Below are 17,992 nucleotides of genomic sequence, written 5' to 3' on the forward strand. Positions count from 1 at the left end.
TCTTGATACAGATTGCATTTATTCTACAGATCACTTTGGGTAGTATGGAAATTTTAATAAAATTAATTCTACTGACCCATGAACATGGGTTATCTTTTCATGTATTTGCATGTTCTGCAATGTCTTCCATCAACGTCCTGGGTTTTGCAGTGTACAAACCTTTCACTTCCTTTGTTAAATTTATTCTGAGGTATTTTATTTTTGATGCTATTGTGACTAGGATTTTTTTTTTTAATTTCTTTTTTGGATGATTCATTTTTGATGTATAGAAACACAAACTGAAAATTTCTACATTCCAAAAGCATTCACTCTTCCATGGGTTTTCAGTGCCTGATACAGAAACAGTGTCATGGAAGGAACCACTCTATTCATCTCCAAGTCACAAGAGGTTGTATCAACCCCATATCTAAAAGGATAGGAGGTGGAATTGTTTGGTAATGGCAGTCTTGAAGAGTAAGTCTGAACAATGTAAGCTGATGCTGATTTCTTCTTGAAATCTTTAAACAGGGAGGGAGATTCTGGAAGAAAAAAAAAAGTTAGAATAATATTTTTCTTGATACTATTATTACCACAAACATTTTGTTTTATTTTCTCTTATTTTATTTTTTTTAAGATGTATTTATTTATCTGAGAGAAAGAGAAAAGTTGAAGTGGGGGGCGGCGGGGGGGGGAGTGGCAGAGGGAGAGAGAGAATCTTCAAGTAGACTCCCTACTGAGTGTAGAGCCTGACGGAGGCTGGATCCCAGGACCCCAAGATCCTGATCCAAGTCAAAATCAAGAGCTGACCGCTTGGTATGTCTGGGTAGCTCAGCGGTTGAGCATCTGCCTCTGACTCAGGGTATGAACCCAGGTCCTGGGATCAAGTCCCACATCGGGCTCTCCACAGGGAGCCTGCTTCTCCCTCTGCTTATGTCTCTGCCTCTCTCTTGTGTCTCTCATGAATAAATAAATAAAACCTTAAAAAAAAAAAAAAAAAGAGTTGGTCACTTAACCAACTAAGCCACCCAAACCCCCCTACCACAAACATTTTAAAACATTAGTTGAAAGATTACTGAACAACTTTGAAGAGAATACAAATGAGACACCTCCATTTCTTCAATAGGATGACACACACCAATATAGGAAAGGAGAATATCTGCCATTCTGTAAAGCCAGTAAGTGTTGTAATAATAATGATAATAGTAGGGATCCCTGGGTGGCTCAGCGGTTTAGCACCTGCCTTCAGCCCAGGGCGTGATCCTGGAGTCGCGGACTGAGTCCCACATCCAGCTCCCTGCATGGAGCCTGCTTCTCCCTCTGCCTGTGTCTCTGCCTCTCTCTCTCTCTCTGTCTCTCTGTCTCTCTGTCTCTCACAAATAAATAAATAAAATCATTTAAAAAAATAATGATAATTAAAAAATAATGATAATAGTAATATCAAATTAATATGGAGTCCACATATATCACAGACCAGTTTATCCTTTTCCTTCTCCCACTTACTTCCTACAAAGAGATCATTTTATTCTCACATTTTTTTCAGATGGATCAAGTAGTTAAATAACCAAATTTCAATATAAATGACAGATGGTGAGTGTACATGTCAATTTATCGGAAAAGAAGTTTGAAGAAGGATGCTTCTTTTGGCATCAGAATCTCGTCCCTTAAAGTAACTTACTAGAATTATGCAGTGAAGTTCCAGTGCATATAGCTTCATCCATAGAACAGGGTATCTTGGCCAGTGATCTTCTTTCCCAGGTGGGTAGTTGACAAAATTCCTCCAGCAGTGATCATACTCTAAGGAAACACAAATCTTGGTTCATTCAACAAATACAGCAGAAAGTTACTTTAAAGAGAGCCTCACTTATATAGTTTTTTTTTTCTTATACAGTTTAGATAAAGCCCAGTAGTCTATTTGCTGTTGGATATAGGCTAAACTCCCCCCAGAATCCCTAAAATAAGACAATGTAGTTTATTTGAAGACAGCTGAGAGGTTATAGTGGCAGGAATGGAGAAAGGAGTCCTCTTTTTGATATTTTCCTTACTATGAAGATCAGACCTGGTCCTTTCTCATGTTATTTTGGACTTTTACTTCTGAGACTTCCAGAGTGGGATAATCAAGCTCCTGGCCTTGAAACATGCCAGTACCACAGTCTCCCATCAACACCCAAGACTCTTTGTTTATTGTGTTTACCTGGGACTGTCATAATCTGGATAGTCACACCACTATTAATGAGATCCCTGAGTCCTTGCCGGTTTTGTGGATCCGTGTGCCAGAAAAGCCGGGCCACATAAATAACCAGAGTCACACTAGGGTGTTGACTCAAAAATCCCCTAATAGCATTGGAGCATTCCCAACAGGGACTCCAGGACAGGAACCAGGTGATGGAGCAGCGAATGGATGGGCAATACTGTCTTTCTGCAGCAAACTTTTCTATAAAATTGATTTCCACATGGTTGGTGGTGTTTTTGCCTGAGTTTCGCCAGGTCTTATGGCTTGTGCCCCACTGGATTTCATAGAGGAGGCAGGTCTCTTTACGGAGTTCTCTAGGGTCAAAGAAGCCTTCAAATTCCCAGGGTTCAATTCTCCTCCTGAAACACAAAAAGCACTCCCATGTGGTCATGCTATCTTTAGAGGGACCTTAGAAATCATTTCCTGCTCCCCTCTTCTACCAGGCAGATCTAAAACATGACATCTCAGAAAACTTTTTTTTCTATTCTATTTCTCAGTTACCTCAGGAGGTCCTTTTGAATTATCAAAGTTTCTCTCACAATCATAGTGAAGAGATTTTTCCCAACTCATGCTATTTGGTTATCACTCTCTTTATACCATTACTTGGTAATTTTAAATTCAGATATAAAGGTGTCTTTGTTGCTCTTTTAAAGGCTTCTCTTTGGGGCACCTGTGTGGCTCAGTCAGTTAAGCATCTGCCTTCAGCTCAGGTCATGATCTCAGGGTCCTGGGATCAAGCTCCACTTGGGCTCCCTGCTCAGCAAACTGTCCATTTTTCCCTCTCTCTCTGTCCTCCACTCATGTTCTGTCTCTCTCTCAAATAAATAACTAAAATATTTTTAAAAAAAATTTAAAAATAAGCTTTCTCTTTATATTTTAATCTTTCTATCTCACCATAGAAATGCCATGTCCCAATTGTTAATCTTCATGCCTTAGTGGACTCTAACTAGATTTTTGGGCATAGAAGCCTCAAATTGCCAACAAGATTCTGTTGCCAAATGTAAGAAGAGAGAGATTCAGCCTTAGGATTCTTCCACAATAAATTCTGTATACTAATTCCTCATAAGAAAAAAATTCAAACTGCTCCCAATGACATCTTTATTCATTTATTTTCTTAAGCTTTTATTTTTAAGTCATCTCTACACCCAGTGTGGGGCTCAAACTTACAACACCGAGATCAAGAGTAACATGCTCTACTGACTGAGCCAGCCAGGCACCCCTCCCAATGACATCTTTAGATTTAATACTTTCCATGCGTCAAAGCTGGAACTCGGGGGACACTCAGGATTGTGCTGAGGGCTCTTTTTTGTAATATGGTTGAGACAACAGCTTATTACATCCTAATATTTCCACTCATCCCTAAAGTATTACATTTATTTATTACATAGATCAATCCTTCCACCCATATTCCCTGACAGATGACCCCCTGCTATAATGCTATGTTTGAAAATGGGTATATAGTATGAAACAAAAAGATGAAATCAAAGTGACAAATGAGTTCTCCGGATTTTTCACTAGTAGCTATTCAATCATGTGATTTAAACAGAAAAGAAACAAAGGTAAGACAATAACAGAACAAAGCTGGAAGGTACTTTTTTTTTTTTTTTTTTAAGATTTTATTTCTCCAGCCATGAGAGACACACAGAGAGAGGCAGAGACATAGGCAGAGAGAGAAGCAGGCTTCCTGTGGGGAGCCCAATGTGGGACTCAATCCCAGGACCCTGGGATCATGACCTGAGCCAAAGGCAGATGCTCAACCATTGAGCGACCCAGGTGCCCCATTGGAAGGTAATTATTATTATTATTATTATTTTTTTAAAATGATCCCCCAGATGATTCTTTTTTTTTTTTAATTTTTATTTATTTATGATAGTCACAGAGAGAGAGAGAGAGAGGCAGAGACACAGGCAGAGGGAGAAGCAGGCTCCATGCACCGGGAGCCTGACGTGGGATTCGATCCCGGGGCCTCCAGGATCGCGCCCTGGGCCAAAGGCAGGCGCCAAACCGCTGCGCCACCCAGGGATCCCCCGGAAGGTAATTATTGAAACAAAAAGTAAAGTACTCTCTCTCTGCCTATGTCTCTGCCTCTCTCTGTGTGTCTTTCATGAATAAATAAATAAAATCTTCTAAAAAAATGGTCACTATGATAGTATTATTCTTACCTCAAGGTGGCATCTCCAGCTGAAGGACCTGTTGACCAAGAGATGATTATGTCAAAGAACACCCACACACAAATTTAGCTAAAAACAAAAACAAAAACAAAAACTCTGTCTTCCAAACCTGCAAACCCATATCAGAAAATGGAGTTTAAAGATTCTCTCCAAAAAAAAAAAAAAAAAATTATCTCCAGTATTAATTGGATTGGACTACCAAGAAAAGCAAGTTTTTAAGGGCTCTGATGAAATCTATTTACCCAATCCCAAACCAAGTAATCCTCCTTAATGCTCCAACAAGAATGATTAAGTGCAATGAGAAAGTCATTCCTCAGAGGCTCTTGTGTAATTTCTATGTACTTCCATAGCATTCTGTACTTCCTTCAACATAGCAATGATGCTATATTTTGATTGGTATTTATATGCCTATAATAACACTGAATTGTAAATTATGTGGGATATGGGTTATGTATATCTTGTTCCAGATCCTATCACACTGCCTGAAACATGTTGGTTTGCAATAGGTATTTATTAAACAAATGACTGAATGAATCTCACTACTATCCATTATATATATGGGGGGGGGGTGGAGAACAGCATTATGCAAAGAAAGTGGATCTCTCATATATTGCTGGTGGGAATGTAAATTGGTACAGCCACTCTAGGAAACAGTTTGGCAGTTTCTCAATTAGAAACAACAAAATGGAGGGGCACTGGGTGGCTCAGTGGTTGAGCGTCTTTTAGCTACCTTTAGCTACCAACATTTAGCTCAGGTCATAATCCCAGGTCCCAGGATTGAGCCCCATATTGGGCTCTTCAAGGGGAGCCTGCTTCTCCCTCTGCCTCTCTCTGTGTCTCTCATGAATAAATAAAATATTTAAACAACAACAACAACAGCAACAACAGCATGGGGGTGCCTGGCTGGCTCAGTCCATAGAGCTTGCAACTCTTGATCTCAGGGTTGTGAGTTCGAGTCACATGTTGGGTATAGAGATAACATTTTCATGACCCTGAGACTCTTGATCTCAGGGTCATGAGCATAGATAGAGCCTATTTAACCACAAATCAAGAGGAATGAGAAAAAGCATCTGCATAAGTGACAGGAGTGAAAAAACATTTGCAAAGTACACACAGAAAGATATTATTGAACCAATAGAAGAGAACCAGGCTTCACCTGGAGCCCAGCGGGTACTGAAGGCATTGACTGCAAAATGCTGCTGCATAGAGGATCTCAAGGGTGACAGACTTCTCCCTCTGAATCATGCTAACACAGAAGGAGGAAGAGCAAGAAGCAACAACCAGTGCCCTTAGGGAAAGAAAAGAACAATAATATTAACAGGGGAATTGGGAGCCAGGAAGTAAAAGTTGAGTCAACATGGCCATGACCAGTCATCTGAGATCTCAGTGCACAAGGTTTCAGGGAATGGAGATAATCCTGATCCTCCTTTAGTCAAAAGACTCCATGGAACAGCCAAGAGCCCTGTTTGGTTCCTGTGCCCATCCTTTTGCTGTCACATAGGGCCAGATATCAAGAATGGCCACGAAGAGCCTACTGGTGACCAGCAGGTAAGTCACCCCTGAAACCTGGCAAACTATAGTCTGTGTAGGGAAAGTGGGGGTTTCACTTATTTAAGCTTTCAACAAATGTTTTTTGGGATTTTGTTTAGTTTTTTTAGGTTTTCATTGTTGTTGTTGTTATTGTTTCTAGAGGGGGTGGAGGAACAGAAGGAGAGAGAAAGAATCGTAAGCAGGCTCTGCACCCAGCATGGAGCCTGATTCGGGGCTCAATCTCACAACCCTAAGATCGAGACCTGAGCCGAGATCAAGACCTGAGCCAAAATCAACAGTTGGAAGCTCAACTGACTGAACCACACAGGTGCCCCATCCTTTCAACAAATGTTGATGACAGGCCTACGAAATGTAGGCCTTTGAAGGACAGGAACAGGAACCAAAGCAAATCCCTATCTTTATGCTCGTGGAGTTTATATTCTAAGCCACAGATTGTATTCTCAAAGTGTCCTGGGAACCATGAGAGCATATAAGGATGATTCAAGTTCAAGTCCTGGAATTTAGAGGCCCATGCCTCTCAAAACGGAGCTTTGGAGAGATAAAATGAGCACTGGCCTCGCCTGAATTCAGAGTATTCACAGCACAGAATACTAAAACTTTGAGAACAGAAATGCAAGTCTTTTTTTTTTTTATTTGGAAGCCCATGGATTTTTTTTTTTTTTTCAACGAGAACTCATGGTGTTTGCTCCCTGGTTATTTGAAAGATAAAATTTGTGGAAATGGGATAAAAGGACCAATAAATCAAAAGGCTCTATTGTCATTATTACCAGTCTCTCTCTCTCTTTTTTAAGATCTTATTTATTTATTCATGAGAGGCACAGAGAGAGAAAGGCAGAGGGAGGAGTAGGCTCCCTGTGGGGAGCCTGATGTGGGACTCTATCCTGGGACTCCAGGATCACGCCCTGAGCTGAAGGCAGATGCCAACTGCTGAGCCACCCAGGCATCCCACCAGTCTCTTTTCCAAGAAAGAGGAGACACAGAGCAGATGGTTCCCCCACATGATACCCTTCCTCAGCGGGCCAGAGAGGTGCATACATCACTGCCACCTCTGAGGGTGATGTGGCTATGCTGAGCTGCAGGCAGGACATTCAGTCTATCCTCCTGGCAAACCTTAACTCTGAGGTGTGTTTTGTTTTGTTTTTTAAGATTTTATGTATTTATTTGAAAAAGAGAGAGCACAAGCAGGAGGGGGGAAGGAGGAGACTCCCCACTGGGTAAAGAGCCCAATGCGGGGCTCGATCCTAGGCCCCTGGGATCAGGAGCTGAGCCAAAGGCAGACACTTAACCAACTGAGCCACCCAGGTGCCCCTGTGGTGATGTTTTTAAGCCAAGAAGAGTCAAAAGACCTGGAAGACACTTCCTCCAAAATAGGAGGCATTTTGCCCAAGGCTTTCTGTGTGTGAGTGTATGTGTGCGCGCGCATGCACGTGCACGTGTTGAGGTGTCCAGAATGTGCCACTTAGGCACAAAAATAATTTGGATTTGAAAACATTTAAAAAGAGACTGCCTTGCCCTGAAATCCCTTATTTTCCTACAAGCAGAGGCTTTCAAAAAAACTCAAAAGAAACCAATTGTCATAAATCCCATTCCCTGGAACAACCAGAGGAGATTGTCTCTTACCACTCAAGATACACGCCCACACAGACATTGTCACAAAATTATCATATGGGTATCTATTCTCCTAAGGGCCCATCTCTATTTCCTAAAAGTTTATTTGTGTTCCCATAAGTGCTCTTCTAACTCTCTGCTTTCCTATGAAAATGGTATACAAGCCCTAAACACACTCACCACCTTTTTGAGTCCCATTTTTGTGAACTCTTGTACATGATTTTGTCTTTTCTTTTGCTAATCTGTCTTTTGGTAGTTTAAATCTGCAGGGGCCCCAAAACAGAATCTAAGAGGGTAAAGGAAAAGTTTTTTCCTCCTCAGTTCTGTGTATGTGTGTGGCCACTCTCTGTGCATTTGTACTAGATAGTAGAGAGTTACCCAGCGGGGAGCTATAATTCTAGCTAGAATGTGGGACATTTTTCTTTTCTTTTTCTTCTCTTGTCTTTTCTTTTTTTTTTTTTTTTTTTTTTTTAGAGAAAGCGAGAATCTTAAGCAGACTGCAAGTCCAGCATGGAGCCCAATGTTGTGGGTGAGAGAGGTCTGGATCCCACAACCCTAAGATCAAGAGTCAGTCACTTAATCGACTGAGCCACCCAGGTGTCTCTGGAGTGTGAGACCTTTAAAAAGAGAAATTAGGGGATCCCTGGGTGGCTCAGCGGTTTAGCACCTGCCTTTGGCCCAGGGCATGATCCTGGAGTCCCGGGATCAGGTCCCGCATCGGGCTCCTGGCATGGAGCCTGCTTCTCCCTCCTCCTGTGTCTCTGCCTCTCTCTCTCTCTCTCTCTCTCTATGTCTATCATAAATAAATATATAAATCTTTAAAAAAATAAAAAATTAAAAAAAATTAAAAATAAAAAGAGAAATTAACCAGATATCTAGAAAAAGGACAGAGTCAAGAAACACTATCCTAAGTGTGACCTGAAGAGTAAACCTCTTATCCTTAAGAGGATGTACAGGGAATTTAAGCACTGAGATGGAGGAAGAAGAAGGTGGCTAATATCTTAGAATGGATACATCTCAGACAATCCAAATTGGGGCCTTTGAAGCAGCAGGTCCACTCAGAGGGAGCCCTGTAGAAACAGAGGCCATAGCTATAGAAGAAGGTCATATTAATGGTGGGAGAACTCTGGGTGAAGCAGCAGTGAGAACTTCAGAAAGAAAGAATGAGATAGGGGAACCTGAGTGGCTCATTCAGTTAAGTGTCTGCCTTTTGGCTCGGGTCAAAATCCCTCCGGGATTGAGCCCTACATCAGGCTCCCTGCTCAGTAGAGAGTCTGCTTCTCTCTCTCCCTCTGTCCCTCCCACTGCTTGTATTCTCTCTCTCTCTCAAATAAATGAATAAAATCTTAAAGAAAAAAAAAAGAGAGAGAGAAAGGAGCACCTGGGTGGCTCAGTCACTTAAGTGTCTGCCTTCAGCTCAGGTCATGATGTCAGGGTCCTGGGAGCAAGCCCGCCATAGGGCTCCTTGCTCATCAGGGAGCCTGCTTCTCCCTCTCCCTCTGCCTGCTGCTGCCTCTGCTTGTGCTATTGCTCTCTGTCAAATAAATAAATAAAATCTTATTAAAAAAGAAGAAATAAGAAAAAGAAAGAGTGAGATATATTTTCAGAATCTATACCCCTTTGATGCAAGGCAATAATAGCAGTCACATGAGTTGGGATGGTTTGAGAGGAAAAAACAGACCACCTTCAGAGGAAAGCCAGGGATATTACCCAGACACTTAATAATGCTTTTAGTCTTTCCCCCAACACACACAAGAGAATTTTAGTAGAGGAAAAGCATAATGGAGTAAAAAATATTGTTATTAAAATCTAAGACTGATATATATATATATATCCTCTGCTATCATCATGCTCGTATTCCCGCAAAGTCTCCTAATGGGTCTCTTTGCTTCCAAGTCTTTTCTGCTTGCCGTCACAAAGGTGCCAAAGCCAGCTAAGTATGTCTAAAGCACTATTTTAGGGGTACCTGCTTAAGAGTTCAACTGTTGATTTTGGCTCAGGTTGTGATCTCAGGATTGTGAGATGGAGCTTCATGTTGGGCTCCATGCTGGGTATGGAGCCTGCTTAAGACTCTCTCTTTCTCTCTCCCTCTCTGCCCCTCACCCCCTCACCCTCTCTAAAAAAATAAAAGAAAATTTTTAAAAAAGCACTATTTTAGTCATGGCTATGCTATTCACAAATTCTCCAAAAATTTTCTCTAAAAAGATCAAGCTCAATTTCCTTAGCTTGGCACTCAAAAGCCATCTATAATATCACTCCAGGTTTGTTTTCTTTCTTTCTCTCTTTCTTTGAACTCTTTCTTTCTTTAAAGATTTCTCTTTTTTTCTTTAAAGATTTTATTTATTTATTCATGAGAGACACACAGAGAGGCAGAGACATAGACAGAGGGAGAAGCGGGCCCAATGCAGAACTTGATCCCGGGATTATGCCCTGAGCCAAAGGCAGACACCCAAGCACCAACCCACCCAGAAATTCCTCTTTCTTTCTTTTATATTTTTATATTTTCATTTATTTATTTGAGAGAGAGAGACAGTGTGGTGGGGAAATGCAGAGAGAGAATCCTTAAGCAGACTCCCAGCTGAACACAGAGCCCAATGCAGGGCTTGATCTCACAACCCTGAGATCACAACCTGAGCCAAAACCAGTTTATTCTTTTATTTCCACACATGATCTTTATAAATTCTCTCAAGCTCTTTGTATCAGTCAAGACTCTCTTCCTTTTTGCCAAACCAAATTCTGAAACCCTTTAGGATCCAGCTCAAATCTCACTTCAGCTGAAAATCATTTCCTTCCACATCCTGAAGTGTCCTCTCTCTCCCACGAATTTCTCCAACATTAAGTAACTGAATCTTAAATTATCAATGAATATGAGCTTGTTCTTTCATTTCTGTTGCTATTTTAAACTGTTATTTAACAGTTATACATATATATATTAACAGTTATATTTTTTACTTTATTTTATATTATGGTGAAATAAGCATTGTTGATTTGGTGTCATTTGATCAAAATCATTTGTGGATGTGAAAAGTTAGTATTAATAATAATAAACCTTGTTTAAGAATAATATCAATATATTAAGAAATAGAAAAGTTGAAAAATGCCTAAGGACAAAAGTACAGGCAGGAGACGCGCTAGCGCGCGCGTGCACACACACACACACACACACACACACACACACACACACACAGTTTTTGCCCTTTTCAAGAATAGAGAGTTTGCCAGACTCTGGGTCCAGTTTACCTTTGTCAGAAGCCATGGTGCTCTGTCACCGGACATTTCCGCTGGAACTATATATTGTGCTGATTGCTCTTACCAACAACATGCCTGAACGTCACAGGTGTGACAACTGCTACCTGGCTTGGACAGAGGATGACTCAGTCCCAAGTCAGGCAGTTACTGGGTACCTAGATTGTACAAACAAGGAACAGATTAAAGAAGGACATTAGCTTGGGGATTTGCATCAATGTTTTGATAACAAAGCTTGTGATTCAAATAATTAATCCTGTAGAGTAAATCACTAAGGAGAACCAAATTTCTATGTTCTTCCCCAATAACATCCGAATTTGGTAACTTTTCCCTTTCCTTTGAGTGAAGGCTGAGAGAAGACTGACCCATCATTCCTTATTAGAGAGCACAAAGGAAGAACAAAGGGAAGAGAGTATTAACCTGTTTGTATAACCTGAAGACTAAAAAACAACAACAACAAAAAACCTGAAGACTTTCAATGTTACCTGGTGAAGATTCTGTGGACTTGCCTTTTAACTATTATTTATTTCTAACTTCCTCTTATTTTGCTCTTTGCCCTTAATCCTGTTGGAATGGGGAAGGGCACTGTTAGATGCAAAATCAGTAGGACTTTGGCCTCTGAGTTGGGCAATTAATGTACAAGTTTCACATGATCTTCCTTCCTTTTTGAAGCCAAGGTTAAGTGTATGGCCAAGTCCACTTCTGGTTTTTCATTTTTCTTGAGACTACAGTGAAAACTGTGCTCCAGATTACCATTGCCTCCTGTTGTCTGAACTTTGGCTCAAACATCTCTGAGTTTCAGTACAGACTCCCAGAATTGAGGTCATTTTCAAGACCTAAGTCTCCCTCCCTCTAGGGTCTCAGATCTAGAGCTCCTGAATTTGAATCTCAAGTACCATGAACCCTATACTGGAGCCCTAAATAAAAGATATTCCTTAATTATGAAAGATAAGCTGCAACTCCCACAAGGAAAGCAGTTTGGAGTGACAGCTGAGAGTTTTGAAGAAGGAGCAGAAGTGCCACATCATAAACGAAGGTCCTTCAGAAGCCAAGTGTTTCAAAGTTATACTTATGGTAAGTAGAATAACAGCCACCCAGAGACGTCTGCCTCCTAATATCTAGAACCTGTAAGTGCAGTACCTTACAAGGGCATATAGGACTTTGCAGGTGTGATTAAGTTAAGGATCTTGAGGTAAGAAGTAATCTTACTTCTATTATGAGTGGTCTCAATCTAATCAAAAGTACTCTTATAAGAGTGATGCAAAAGAATCGGACTGAGAGAAAGCCGTGCAAATATGAAAGCAGAGATAAGACTGGAAGGGGCCATGATTCAAGGAATGAGGACTTCCAAGCTTCTAGGCTTGGAAGGGCATGAAAATGGATTTTTCCCTAGAGCCTCCCTAAAGAAACGCTGGCCTGATGACACCACCTTGATTTTAGCCAGTGAGACCCTATTGTCTATTTCTTTTCTTTTCTTTTTTTAAGATTTTATTTACTTATTCATGAAAGACACAGAAAGAGAGCCAGAGACACAGGAAGAGGGAAGAGACACGGAGGCTCCATGCAGGGAGCTGGATGGGGACTCCATCCTGGACCCCGGGATTACACCCTGAGCCAAGGGCAGACGCTCAACCGCTGAGCCTCCCAGGCATGCCCTATTGTGTATTTCTGACCTCCAGAGCTATATGATAATTTATATTGTTTTACCCACTAAATTTGTCATAATCTGTTATAGCAGCATGAAGATACTAATATGACAGAGTCACGGAAAGCATATACGCGATAGTTAAGGCAAAGTATAATTCAAGTTTGTTTCTATTAGAATTCTTATCGAATGTTTGTCATTAAGGGTACTTTTGATTAAATTTTGTGTTAAAAAAACTCAGAACCGGGGCGCCTTGGGTGAGTCAGTTGATTAAGCCTCCGACTCTTGGTTTCAGCTCAGGTTGTGATCTCTGGGTTGTGGGACTGAGGCTTGCATGGAGCTGTGTGTCAGCAGGGCGGTGGGGGGTAGGGGTGGGTTGCTTGAGATTCCCTCTGCTCCTCTGCCCCCACTTACTCTGTCTCTCTCTCTCAAATAAATAAATCTATCTATATCTATCTATCTATCTATCTATCTATCTATCTATCTATCTATATATAAAGAAAACTCAGAACTATCAGATATGATACACATGACAATAATTATTTGTAAGAGGGATACCTGGGTGGCCTGCCTTCGGCCCAGGGCCTGATCCTGGAGTCCCGGGATCCAGTCCCACATCAGGCTCCCTGAGGGAGCCTACTTCTCCCTCTGCCTGTGTCTCTGCCTCTCTCTCTTTCTCTCTCTCTAATGAATAAATAAACAAAACCTTTAAAAAAAAAATTCTCTCTCTCCCTCTTCCCCCCCCTTCACCCATGTGCTCTCTCTTAAAAAAAAATGAATACAATTAAAAATAAAATCTTAAAAAAAGATCATACTAGTCAATAGGCAGAAACAATTCAAATATCCATCAACTGATAAACAGATAAATAAGTTGAGGCATATCCATACAGTGAAATAATATTCAGCTATTAAAAGGAAGGAAATACTGATACACACTACAACACAGATGAAGCTTGAAAACATTATCCTCGGTGAAAGAACCCAGTCACAACAGACTACGTGTTGATTCTGTTTATATGAGATTTCCAGAAGAGGTAAATCCATAGAGATAGAAAGTACTTTAGTGTTGCCAGAGGATGGGGGCAGGCAGTGAGAGGACTTGGGGACTATGTGCTAATGGAAATGGGATTTATTTTGGGGGTTAATGAAAATTTCTGGAGTTATACAGTTGTAATGGATTTACACTTGTGAATATAGTTATTAAAACCACTGAATTTGGGACGCCTGGGTGGCTTAGCGGTTGAGCATCTGCCTTCAGCTCAGGGCGTGATCCCGGGGTCCTGGGATGGAGTCCCGCATTAGACTCCTTGCAAGAAGCCTGTTTCTCCCTATGCTTCTGTCTTTGCCTCTCTCTCTGTGTCTCTCACGAATAAATAAATAAAATTTTAAAAATAAATAAAATCTTTAAGAAAAAAAGAAAAAGGAAGGAAGGAAACCAGGAAGAATGAAATAATGAAACAAAGAAGAAAGAAACCTCAAGAAGAATGTGTTCTTCACAATCCTATAGTTTACACTTCAGGGATTCCATGAAACAACTGAAATTATTTGCAAAATATTCTGTATTTATGTATATTATATTCTGGAGGAGAGTCTATATGTCTTATCAGGTTCTCAAGGACACCCTTGATCCTCCAGATATTAGGAATCATGTATTTTAATAACTTACTCTTCCCTGTTTTAATCAGCAGAGGGCAGAAAAGCAATATAATTAACAAATTCAACCCCCTGTAAATAAATCTTCAATTTCTGCCATCTATTTCCTGCCTTTGTTCTAGCTTTTTTTTTTTTTTTTTAAGTAAACTCTATGCCCAACATGGGAATTGAACTTATGACCCTATATCAAGAGTCAAGTTTAGGTGGATTTGCTCCCACCTCTCAGTTTCCATGTGTATTCTGTTGATATCTTTGGCAGTTATCATATTCTTTCTTTCAAAATACCTATTGATTTAATTATTGTTCCAGGAGACCTTGGGCAATTACCTGTATTAATCACTGCATAATTATTATTTTTTTGAAAGATGAAAATATAGATTATAGCTAAACCAGCCATTCTCAAGTAAGGTTCCAAAAGATCTGTGCGCATCTTTCTCAGAAAGATAAATTTCACATCACTGCAACATGGCAAAGGTAATGGTTGCAAAATATGTGATACAATTTTTATCCCAAAATAATTGTACCAGCTTGCTGTTTAATGTTGCTAAGCAAACAATTAAACAAAAAGTAAGAGAAGGCAGTGCTCCTGGCAGTCCCATGGATCTGTCTCTTCAACTGTGTTTGGACAGAACAAATCCAGAGACACCCCTTCTACATTCTCTGACCTCCCTCCAAACCTTTTTTCAGTTGCAACCTTGGCTACCCTCTGTCTCTGGGACCAGCCAACATCTTATTTTGAGCTTAGCGACTCCAAGTATTCTACTCACAAGCAAAGCACAGAAAACTCTGTGATAATAGCTGAAATGATTAGGGGGACACCGGGGTGGCTCAGCAGTTGAGCATCTGCCTTGGGCTCAGGGCATGATCCCAGGATCTGGGATCAAGTGCCACATGGCGCTCCTTGTGGGAAGCCTGCTTCTCCCTCTGCCTCTGTCTCTGCCTCTCTCTGTGTGTCTCTCATTAATAAATAAATAAAATATTTTTTAAAAAAAGTTTTAAATAGCTGAAATGATTATTCTGGGAGTCAGGGGGCAGGGGTCACCAGTTCTCTGGGCTGTGGCCACCCCCTGTCCCCCAGAACCGATAGTTATTGTTTATTACATGCCAATTACTGCACTAGGTCCTGGGAAATAAGGCCTGGTGGCCAGTGTCAGGTGCTGCTCCCCGCGACCCAGAGCACCAGTGTCGCATGAACAATCTGCTCTAAACTGGGCTTCTCCTGGGCTGGCTAGCCACTCGCTGCAGCAGCTGCTCTGAGGCTGCCAGGCTAACAGGACAGACGCTGCGTGGTCACAGTGCCTGTGCCCTTCCCTACTGACCTCAAGCGACCAGGCTCTTGGCGCGCCCCTGGCCATCTGGGCCTTCTGCACCAGGACCAGTGTTCTCCAGGGAAAGGACTGATGCGGGATCAAGGAGCCCAATGGTCAAGAAAGAATTCTTGGGGTGCCTGAGTGGCTCAGTTGGTTAAGCATTTGTGTCCGCCCACATTATGACTCCAGGGTCCTGGGATCAAGCCCCAGGTGGGACTCCCTGCTTGGCAGGGAGTCTGCTTCTCCCTCCCCCTCTCCCTCTGCTCATGCTCTCTCTCTCTCAAATAAAAATCTTTAACCCTCCACCCCCCCAAAAAAGAAGAAAGAAAGAAAGAAAGAAAGAAAGAAAGAAAGAAAGAAAGGAAGGAAGGAAGGAAGGAAGGAAGAAGGAAGGAAGGAAGGAAGAAGAAAGAAAGAAAGAAAGAAAGAAAGAAAGAAAGAAAGAAAAGAAAGAAAGAAAGAAAGAAAGAAAAAGAAGAAGAAGAAAGAAGAAAGAAAGAAAGAAAGAAAGAAAGAAAGAAAGAAAGAAAGAAAGAAAGAAGAAAGAATTCTTGAGATATTTTAGAGTGCAAAAAGGTGGTTTTATTATAGCATGGGGACAGGACCCATGGGCAGAAAGAGCTGCAGTGAGATTGTAAGAAGTGACTATATGTTTTTTCGTTAGCCGGGGTTAGGGATAGTGTAGGTCTCTAAGGAATTTAGAAGCAAGGCCTTCAGGACCTTGAGGAGCCAGCTGCTGTTAAGATAAGGTTTCTTCTAGTCTTTAATAAAACATAAACATGAAGACATTAAGGCAGCCATGGGTTCTTCATGGAAGGTCACACTCTGCACATTTCAGGTCTCTGTCACTGGGCTGCAAGCTGTAAGTGGGTGAGAGACAGGACTAGGCAGGGAGAGATGGATAGGGGGCCATGGAATCAGGCTCACACAACAAAGTTTCTAAAATGCTGATATAAGAAAACCAGAGATAAGGGAATAAACCAGACCGCCTGACCCCAGATGTTAGGGTGTATTTTTCTTTGGTGGCCACAATGTAATCACAGAAAATGACCAGACCACAGTCAGTAAGGGTGTTCTCAACAGTCCTTGCTCAAACCAAGACCGCACAAGAATCTCAAGGCTGCAAGCTCCCCGGTCAAGTTTTCAATAAAAGACCAGTCTAAAAAACCTACAGTGGCAACCCTGTCAGGACCCTTCTCACTCCTGAGAGTGTTCTCTATATCTTCACTTAATAAACTATTGATTTACTCACTCTCCTTTGTCTGAGAGATTCATCCTTTAACTCCATGAGACAAGAACCAAGCTCTCCTGCTTCATAAGGAGATTGATTTTGGCTCCATTTCTCTCACCTTTGTTCTCCTCATCGGGATGACAGGTGTGGGGACAGAGACAGAAATTCTGGAAAATATATATGTATAAGAGTGAACTGATGTACTGGCCTTTTGTACAGCTGACCAACCTCAGCATTGTTCCTCCAACCACTCTGTGGTTTTCTGTAGGCCACACTCTTTTGCCACCCCACCCCTAGTGACAATAACTCACCGAGGTCAGCGCTCACTTTCCTACCAATAAAGCAGCCCAAGGCAGTTGAAAGGCCCCAGAGAAATGAGAAGTCAAGGAGTTCTGAGAGAGATTGAATTTTTTCCCTTAAATGCAGAGGATTCTCTGCAGATATAAGACTCTACTTAATTACATGCTCCATGTCAAAGAATTACTATAACATAGACCCAATTGTTTATTATTTAATGAGTACTTTAAATTTTATTCACACCTCCGTTTTTCTTCCCCCCATTCTAGTCTGAAAGTATTCCTTCTTTAGTATTTTCACTGTTCTAATACTTTGATTAATACCACTAACAGGGATGCCTGGGTGGCTCAGGGGTTGAGCATCTGCCTTTGGCTCAGGGCGTGATCCCAGGGTCGGGATGGAGTCCCACATTGGGCTCCCTGCATGGAGCCTGCTTCTCCCTCTACCTATGTTTCTTTTCTTTTCTTTTTTTTTTTTAAGATTATTTATTTATTTATTCATAGAGACACACACAGAGAGAGAGGCAGAGACACAGGCAGAGGGAGAAGCAGGCTCCATGCAGGGAGCCTGACGTGGGACTCGATCCAGGGTCTCCAGGATCACGCCCTAGGCTGCAGGCGGCGCCAAACCGCTGCACCACCGGGGCTGCCCTCTACCTATGTTTCTGCCTCTCTCTGTGTCTCTCTCAAATAAATAAATAATAAATAAATAAATAAATAAATAAATAAATAATAATAATATCTTTAAAAAAAATTACCACTAACAGTGGTATGATGGCATTTTATAATTACTACTATTTCTGTTCTAATATTTTAATGCCAGTTGATTTAAAGAAACCATTTTGATTTTGTCCATCTCTCTTCTAAAATCTCAAATTCAGGGATCCCTGGGTGGCGCAGCGGTTTGGCGCCTGCCTTTGGCCTAGGGCGCGATCCTGGAGACCCGGGATCGAATCCCACGTCGGGCTCCCAGTGCATGGAGCCTGCTTCTCTCTGCCTGTGTCTCTGCCTCTCTTTCTCTCTCTGTGACTATCATAAATAAATAAAAATTAAAAAAAAATAAAAATAAAAT

The 17,992-nt window shown here is 41.3% G+C and overlaps 2 protein-coding genes across 8 annotated transcripts in view; one reads left to right on the plus strand and one right to left on the minus strand.

Annotated features, from left to right (window-relative positions):
* On the minus strand, positions 1 to 11,395 carry APOBEC1 (apolipoprotein B mRNA editing enzyme catalytic subunit 1). Of its 2 annotated transcripts, none has more exons than XM_025472020.3 (6): positions 11,271 to 11,395; positions 10,780 to 10,943; positions 4,372 to 4,399; positions 2,171 to 2,568; positions 1,655 to 1,773; positions 1 to 518 (listed from the first exon to the last, which is right to left on the minus strand). In XM_025472020.3, exons 2-6 carry the CDS (start codon positions 10,793 to 10,795, stop codon positions 369 to 371), a joined length of 711 nt encoding a protein of 236 aa, XP_025327805.1. In that variant the 5' UTR covers positions 10,796 to 10,943; positions 11,271 to 11,395; the 3' UTR covers positions 1 to 368. The 2 variants fall into 2 exon arrangements, with proteins under 2 accessions (XP_025327805.1, XP_025327806.1); XM_025472021.3 differs by having other exon boundaries at positions 11,206 to 11,319.
* A 34-nt stretch (positions 11,396 to 11,429) lies between these two features.
* The window catches only part of DPPA3 (developmental pluripotency associated 3), a 69,743-nt gene continuing 63,180 nt past the window's right edge, over positions 11,430 to 17,992 (plus strand). The window contains exon 1 of one of the 6 annotated variants that reach the window (XM_035707143.2): positions 11,430 to 11,859. In XM_035707143.2, the coding sequence (XP_035563036.1) occupies positions 11,727 to 11,859 (133 nt within the window). In that variant the 5' untranslated portion in view covers positions 11,430 to 11,726. The remainder of the gene's footprint in view (positions 11,860 to 17,992) is intronic. The other 5 variants (XM_049102419.1, XM_049102423.1, XM_049102420.1 and 2 more) reach the window with 5 other exon arrangements.

Source organism: Canis lupus, chromosome 27 (genome assembly GCF_003254725.2).
Source record: "Canis lupus dingo isolate Sandy chromosome 27, ASM325472v2, whole genome shotgun sequence".
Lineage (NCBI taxonomy): Eukaryota > Metazoa > Chordata > Mammalia > Carnivora > Canidae > Canis > Canis lupus.

Excerpts from the sequence above, each read along its gene's own strand:
- APOBEC1 (XM_025472020.3), bottom strand. Across the intron at positions 2,569-4,371 it reads GCTGGAGATGCCACCTTGAG|GAGGAGAATTGAACCCTGGG; the intron begins GTAAGAATAATA and ends TTTGTGTTTCAG. Across the intron at positions 1,774-2,170 it reads CCAGATTATGACAGTCCCAG|AGTATGATCACTGCTGGAGG; the intron begins GTAAACACAATA and ends GTGTTTCCTTAG.